Source organism: Micropterus salmoides, unplaced genomic scaffold, assembly GCF_014851395.1.
Source record: "Micropterus salmoides isolate LMB-PRFRI ecotype aquatic unplaced genomic scaffold, ASM1485139v1 Ms_hic_scaffold_22, whole genome shotgun sequence".
In the NCBI taxonomy this organism is placed as follows: Eukaryota; Metazoa; Chordata; class Actinopteri; order Centrarchiformes; family Centrarchidae; genus Micropterus; species Micropterus salmoides.
The window spans coordinates 10,899,218-10,907,425 of NW_024041373.1; the positions used below are offsets into that span (position 1 = coordinate 10,899,218).

Genomic DNA, 8,208 nt, shown 5'->3' on the forward strand with positions numbered 1-8,208 from the left:
ATTGGAGAGCCAGCGGCCGGGGGCGGAGGGGGTGCAGTACTCAGTGTCTGACACTGGGTGCTGTTTGGGAGGGAAGTCCTGCTGTGGTGCTAAAGAGCAGGCAGACCGAGGTGCGACGTGGAAGGGCAGAATGACACCCATGTATTTTATAACAACACCACGAGAACAGACCGTCGGCTCTCAGCAGGAGGTAACGCTGAAATGTAGCATGTTGGCAAGCTGACTCGCCTCTTGTGTGGAAGAGAAGTCGTCGTCATGGACGGAGGGTTGATTATCACTTTAATATCGGTAGCGATGTTTGTAGGATCTTTTTTACTCGGATTCATCCCACTGTTGTTCACACTCTCTGAGGTAAGTGTTTGTTCTCCTTAATTTTATTTAACTCCCTCGGTAAGTAAATTAACCTCCCAAAATTATTCGGTCACGATGCCCCAATGATGCCCCAATGACTGAATGGCATCAAACTTAATTTTAAAATGCAGCGCTGGTCTTCATTTGTGCCTGCATACACTTGACTGCAATGATTTACATCCGTATATAGTATTTTTGTGATTATGAAGGAGCCTCATCTCAGCATTATTATGGTTAATTATGGTAATGTGAGAAATCTACAGCTGTTTTGTCTCAAATAAATCATGGGGATGGGGGGAGAATCCCACTGATCAGCTGAAATCATGTGTGCAGAAAAGCCTGCAGTTTGTCTCCATCCTGGGGGCAGGACTCTTGTGTGGGACAGCACTGGCTATCACCATCCCTGAAGGAGTGGGCTTACTGGAGGAGTCATGGAGAGGTGAGCAGTGCAACCATACAAACTCCAAATGCAAATATGAAAAATGAGCTGGAATCACAACCTTACAGTCCTAGCATCTATCTAGATGCTTCCCTTCCAACCCCCTTTCCAACTGATCACATATAATCCTCTCCACATATCCTCACCCAGCAAATTTACACCTGTGTTTGATCATAATCCCTTGATGATGAAGCACGTGGCGGTGCACGCGGGCTTTGTGGTCCATATGTATGCCTTGTTGTCTTTTATGTGGATTTGATCAAAAGCTCTTCCCGTCCTTCAACATCTCTCCGCAGCACCCACCTCCTCTGATGTGCCATCTGCTCTGAATGCCAGTGAAAAAAATACAACTTCCACAGAGAGAGGCCCCCCACCTCGGTTCTTCATTGGGGTGTCTTTGACTTTCGGGTTCACCCTCATGTTTGTAGTGGATCAGATCGCGAGCTACTTCTCCATGCGTGGCAAGTTGGCAAAACTCTCTCACTCGCTTCATTTTGCAGAATGTCAACGCTATATCTTTTTATTTACCAAGTGCAATGTCTCATTCCAGACCAAAGGACTCGCTTGCCTAACAGTGTCGGCATCACAGCCACGTTGGGGCTGGTTATTCATTCTGCAGGTACACCGCTTAACATTTACTGTACATTTCTGATGACTTGTGTTTGCCCAAGGTACACAAGGTGTCTCCTGGAATACCAGGCTACCAGCATGGAAAGTACCCGACAAAGCACTGCAGTTGCACATGTCCACATGTGACTCAGCATGTGATTTCTTCACTGTTTGAGGCTTTTAAATAACTTCCGTTTTCTGAGGCTGTAGCACTGCCTGGAAGCTTTAGCAGGGCAAAAACAGACACAGCCATCAGACTGATGTGCTGTTGTAGAGAAAATACACAAACATCCATTGGAGAAGTAGACTGCGGTGAACATTAATAAGACTTTGTTGTTTGCATATAGCTGATGGATTTGCTCTGGGTGCAGCTGTGTCCACGGGCCAGGTGACGGTGCAAGTGATAGTATTTTTTGCTGTGATATTACACAAGGTGAGGTTCACCGGAGATAACATTTTAGTTAGTATTACTGATAGCAAGCAAGATATCATTGTGCTGATGATAAAATGTGACCCATCTTTTATTTTTGTATGTCCTAGGCACCAGCAGCTTTTGGTTTGGTCTCCTTTCTGATGCATGCAGGCCTTGAAAAGAAGTACATTCAGGGACACTTACTGGCCTTTTCAGCTGCAGCACCTATAGTTGCCATTGCCACTTACTTCATATTACACGCAGTAAGAAAGCACACATCAGCCATCTTGTGTCTGTAAAAGAAGACTCATTATATCCCAGTCATAATACAGTTTCAGCTGGTGGCTCGGTATCCTTTTATTTAATGTGTTTGTGTCTGCAGTCTGGCAGTTCATCTGAGAATCAGCTCAGTGCGACGGGTGTGGGAATGCTCTTCTCGGCTGGGACTTTCCTCTATGTGGCCACAGTGCACGTTCTCCCTGAGGTCAGCAGCGGCAGGACAGGCCAACCCTCCTCTGACCTCCAGCAGCACACTGGAGTCGAGGCCCACCAGCAGCGACACCTGGGGCTCCTGGAGAGCCTCACTCTCATCCTCGGGGTCGGGCTCCCGATGGTGCTGGCTCTCGGGCTGCATGATGAATGAGAAAAAACAGGGCTCAGGGCAATTAACTTCAGTACAAATGGCATGGTGCCACCACGCCTGAAAGGACAACAGGGAGAACCTGTCTTATATACTATACAGTGTAAACTGGGTATGGTATGATGATGGAGCAGATAAAACGTGCCACTGAAGAAAGTTGACCACAGTGTGTTTTTGTCTCTGTGAAACTTGCCTTTGAGTCCAGCTATTATTTGTGTATCAGTTATGTGTCTCAAGAATCTGATACTGTGGCTCATCTATTGTCCTCGGTGGACTGAACTTCCATTACAAGACTGACAAAAAGGGCGCCATTTGTTGCCAAGTTTAAATTCAATCAACTTTCTCAAGGCCCTTTCATGGCATGTTCAGTAGTGAAATCCCAGTAACTGGATAGATTTACAGGAACAACCAAATAATTTGATACTGTCTGTTACCCAAACAATAAGAGATCTAGGTCGCACATTTTTAAATCATTTCATCTTAGTTTGTTTGTATAGTCAGGTCTTGAAATCAGGTGCAGACTTTCAGTCTATCAATGTGCAATAGTACAAATGACTAGGACACAGGATGTGCTATTTTTGTGCAATCGTTGAATTTGTTTCATAGTTTTGAAGCTGAGAGTTTGTATCAGAACAACTGATAAAGCCTCTTGGGTGTGAGATGGAACATCAGCAGAAATATGTAGGTAGTCCAGCAGCTCTTTGCACCTGTAAAAAAGAATATGTGGGTCAGACAGAAGCAGGTGGCTGAAAGTAGGTACTGTACACAACTGGGGCTGTCAAGTGGGTATGTCATAGATTGCTTACTAAATTTATGCCTGTGTCACTTTAAGAATCAGAGTTATCTAGTTTGAATCACTTCTGCTGTTTCTTTTAGCATGTGCAGATATTTACATCTAATAAAAACATGTCTGCCCATGTCATGATGGCATAGTCGACTGCTTAACGTCTTGCTCTTTTTAGTTTCCCCCACACAAACACATCTTTTGAAACAGAGGTAAACTGTCTGATGCTACTAAATTTTGAATGGCCAGTGTGTCTTGTTGTAGCTGGAGGTGTGCTAAGTAGAGCCATGTCAGTGTTAAATACAGAGATGGAAACAAGATGTCAGAATGAAGGTATTTTACAATTTAAAGCATGATTTATTCATTGCGATGTAACAAAACATTCAAATACTATAAAGTTATCAAATCTGAGAAAAATACAAAACACAATCTGATTGTTAGAAAATATATGTTATACAGCATCACTCCACTGATGGTTGAAGTCAACATGCAACAGCTGTTATTGATAAATGTATAAACATTCTTCTTGAGTCCATGAACTATGATTCTGCTTTAATCTTGTAATTTCAGTAAACATTTTGCTTGATCTGCCCCACTTTAAACATTAAAACATGCTGCTTTATAGTGTGATATGGTAAAGACCTAGTGTGATAAGGAAAAACAACACAATGTACAGCTAAACATGACTCATTAGTCTGGCTTCTTACTCCCTCACAGCTCATACAGAGCACTGCAACTTGGCTCATCCTCAACGTCCCTTATTTCTCCCACAACTTCTCTTATCTGCACTCCACTGGCTGCTAATGGCTGCTCGTATCAAATTCAAAACACTGATGTCAGCGTTCAAGCACCCCAATGGCTACAGACCGCAATTTTAAACTTTCACTCTCCAGCCACTGCTCGACTTTCTTGCAGGCTGGAAACTCGGACCAACTTCCAAGTGAACCGTAGAAGTTAATCTTCCATCCAGTCATTTTAGGGCTGTAATGATACAATGCGCCATGTTGGAACACTCACAGTGCAAACTGCTTGTTGCATGCATGTGTTGAAGCAAATCAATCATCAGGTGTTTATCTAAGAAAACAATGCAGTGCTGTGGCCAGATGTTTGTTTTTACTATACATGGAAGCTTACTGTAGTTGTACTGTAAAGCATCGGGTCTCAACCTAGAGGTCAAATGCAAGGTGTCCAAATATAAATCAAAATAGTTGCAAGATTGACAGGATACAAAATTAAGCAAAAACAAATGTCTGTTATGCAATTTTCTACCAGACTTTTCTCTAAGTTTGACATTTCATAGAATATTATCTAGAAAATCCATCTGGTTGTATTGTTCACAGCTCACAGGCATATGCAAGCTGACGCGAAGGCTCACAAGACATTGCTTATGTTTATTGGGGTCTGAAACTGACATTATGAGTCATTACACCCCTAAAATCACAGTTGTGAAAACTGATGTGAACATGACATATTCCAGGGCCCCTGCGCAGCTCTGGGCCCCAACATTCACATGTACATACTTGTGTGGTTCTTCCTTGCTGCATTCCTAGATTGCCAATAAGAGCGATGTTTTTCTGTGTTGTTAAGAGAACTCTGAATTCCCTTATTCTTCTGCAGCTCCGGCTCTAAGCAGCTCTGGATGAGTGCAGCTATTAATGCCTGAACTGTACTGAAGCCTATGAGAAGAGGTGTGGCTGTGGGGAGTCATTCTGAAGCCAGGATGGGAGTTTATCATTTCTCTCCTAGTTTCATGTGGCTCATGGAGGCAATCAGCTGAGCATCCAGAGCCATCTGATCAAAGGTTCGACTGTGCGTCTGCTTTCTAACTCTCTCCCTCATGTGGAAGGAGGCCAGAGTGAGCCTGTGCGCCTCCTCCTGTATCTGCTCTCGCTGTCTCCGCAGCTTCTCCCTCCTCCACTCCTTCATGGAGATGCAGCTCTCCCTGACCTTCCTTGTTGCCTCCTCCTCCCTTTGCACCTGCTCTCTCAGCCTCTGGTGGCGGAGCTCCCTGTGTTTGTTGTGCTGATGTGTCTGCTGAGCTCTGGCCCTTTGCTGTGCCGAGGCATGCTGGGCGGCTCTCTCCGTGCGATGCTGGCTCTGCTGGAGCAGGGTCTTTTTGTGCATGAGCTCCTGGACGCTCTGCAGCTCGGCCCTCAGCCGCGCTCTCTGAATCTGCTCCTCCTCCCGCGCCGCCCGCTCCTGCAGCTCCCTCAGCCGTGCCTCGGTGGCCTGGGCATGTTTCTCGCAGGAGAGTCGCAGCTTCCTCTCATGCCTGCTCCTCATCTGGGCCTCCTCTTCCTCCCCCTGCTGCTCTGCCTGCTGTTTCAGCAGTTTGTGCCGTAGCAGCTCTCTACGATTTTCCTCCTGCAGCTTCTTCCTCTCCTTCTTCTTCTGCAACTCCTTGCTCCTCCTGGCCTTCTGCTCCCTCTCCGCTGCTACCTGTCTCTCCCTCTCTCGCTCACTCATTTCCAGCTCCTCCTTCTCTCTCAGCAGCTTCTCCTGGTAGCGTTTGCGCCCCTCTGCCTCTTTCTGTGCAGCCTCTATCTTTTCTCTGCATTGTGCCTCCACTTCCTCTTTGAGCCTCCTCCAGCGGTCTTCTTGCAGCTGCACCTCCTGCTCAAGTTGTCCCGCTTTTTCTTTCTCCTGTCGCTCCCTCAGCCTCCTGCGGGCCTCCAGCTCCTCATGCCAACGTTGCATACTCTGCTTCAGCTTCTTCCTCCTCCTTTTCTCTGCCTGAGCCCGCTGCGCCTCCTCCAGCCTGCGGGCCTCCTGTCGCTCCTGTTTCTCTTGCTGACAGAGCTTCAGGCAAGCCTGCTCTTTCTCGTGCTTCACCAGCATGAGAGCTGCTATCTTGCGGTCTCTCTCCGACACTGTGACACACATCTCCTTTTTTATGTCCTTGGTGAGCTTCTCCAGTTTCATCTCAGTGGCTGGGGAGTATCTGAGGTCTCCCAGACTGAAGCTGCAGACCGTGCTCCTGTCCGGGTGTCTGTTACCAACAACCGAACAGGAAGACCTGCTCACAGATTTCCCTTTCAAGCACAGATCTGCATATGGCATGGACCTGGTTGTCTGTCCGTCCGTTGAGTGACCCTTCAGTTTCTTGTCAGGCACCACTTCCAGGTCTGACACTTTATCACTGCCTGGCCACCTGTCCCCAGCCGCCTGGATAATCCTCTCCCTCTCCACACGGCACATTTGTAAACGCTTCATTCTCTCTTTTTCGTAGGAATCATGCATAACTCTCATTGCTTCAAAGGGCACGTCATTCTGTTCAGCTATCACCTCGTTTAACGATTTAATCAGAAGTTCAACAGGTTTGACACCGAGCCGTGCACAGGACTCCAGTGAGCGGGGGCTCGTTAAAACATACGGACTCCTCTGCGCTCTGGCCGAGTCAAAGTTGTTCAGGTCCAAGCAGGGCCCAGGAGAGGTGGACGTCAGCTCCCCCATGATAAAACAACAGTTTAGTTACCTGGGGTCAGTACTGCTTCTGCTCCCATGTTCCTCCACTGTCTTTCAGCTTCCCGGCACGGAGAGGTCATGGGGGGATTAGCTGCGGCTTTCCAGGCGACAGTCACTGTCTCTACCTCAGCTGCTGAGGCTTGACATGTTTCCTCTAGACATTTAAAGACAGCTTTATTTACACTAATGGGAGAAAACATTAAATAAAAGACCTCATGTCTTAGCCAAATAGGCTTTATAGGCTAATTTAACATTAGGCTATTAGTGAGTAAAATAATTAATAGCGTAGGCGTAAGCATAATAAGCTATGTATGATAATCAATAATAGTGATAAATAAGAAGCCTAAAACCACCACAGTGATGATATATCATGAAAAAAGGGACAAGTTCTGCATTTTCTAGGCCTTAGATCAATAACTTAACTGTTGTGCAATTATTTTAAGGTACATTTTCTCAAATCTATAGGTGTATATCACCTACCTTTGAATAAACCCCTGTTAACTTCTTTTAATACCAAAACAAAATAAAAATAATAAAAACCTCTTGTGCCATTGTATGAAGCATAGAAATATATGCCGCCACTACAATATTTTAGTACAAAGCCTCACTTTCAGGGCGGATCTCTCACTTCAATTCAATTCAGTATGCTTAAAAAACAAAGGTACAATTCATAAAATCAAGAGCAGAGCAGAATCCAGTGCTCTATGTGTGTGTTTGTGAAAGACTGGAAGGTGAAGTTGTTAGTGTGTGTGTGTGTGTGTGTGTGTGTGTGTGTGTGCGTGTGTGCGTGCGTGTTCACGCTGTGTTTTTGTTTATTTTATTTTGAGTAAGAAAGGACAATGCACATTACAAAAATTATGTAACATGAGCACTTGAGTCATCCATTTAAGTGTGCCAGATTTAGCCTTACAGGCTCATTGTCATCTGCAGTCCCTGTCAGGTTTATGGGATATAAAAAATTTATTTCCAAATCAAATAATATCAAGGCTATTAGTCAGGTTTTACCAAGATAAATGTCATAGGCTATACGCTACCATCCAGGTTGACTGATATATACAAAAAATACCTATATATAGCCTAATTATTACAAACTATTAATAATAAGTAATGAAGGCCTATCGTTTGGTTGGGTCTCTTTCTAGTTTAATAACTTTCTCAAAGTTTTCCTTATATTTTTGCAATCATTAGAGAAATTAAAATCTAATAACTGTCAATTAATCAGACATGCCATTAATCTTATCCACAGCTTACGCTAAAGTGCAGCCTACACCATCATTATTATGAAGAAACATTTTAGAGAGAGAGAAATCTATTGAATATTGGATTTGGGGATTTTCAAATGCCTTTTGGTAGCTCTGCATGCTGTCTGATTTCCGTCTAAATGAATATGTGATGTTGTAGGCCTACAGTTTACTGGCTTTAGGGCTATCATAGCTAGCGTGTGCCCTCTTCAAATACAGTAATCTTAACTGAAATCTGATGTAGTGTGAGTGGGTTGACTGTGAACG

General features: G+C 44.7%; 2 protein-coding genes across 2 annotated transcripts; one reads left to right on the forward strand and one right to left on the reverse strand.

Annotated features, from left to right (window-relative positions):
• Positions 1-79: 79 nt before the first annotated feature.
• Positions 80-3,393, forward strand: LOC119917510 (zinc transporter ZIP9). The gene is made up of 7 exons (XM_038737872.1): positions 80-351; positions 685-790; positions 1,087-1,251; positions 1,341-1,409; positions 1,747-1,832; positions 1,940-2,074; positions 2,194-3,393. Exons 1-7 carry the CDS (start codon positions 256-258, stop codon positions 2,452-2,454), a joined length of 918 nt encoding a protein of 305 aa, XP_038593800.1. The 5' UTR covers positions 80-255; the 3' UTR covers positions 2,455-3,393.
• A 1,329-nt stretch (positions 3,394-4,722) lies between these two features.
• Positions 4,723-6,969, reverse strand: LOC119917092 (coiled-coil domain-containing protein 177). The gene has a single exon (XM_038737204.1). It carries the CDS (start codon positions 6,686-6,688, stop codon positions 4,967-4,969), a length of 1,722 nt encoding a protein of 573 aa, XP_038593132.1. The 5' UTR covers positions 6,689-6,969; the 3' UTR covers positions 4,723-4,966.
• Positions 6,970-8,208: the final 1,239 nt, after the last annotated feature.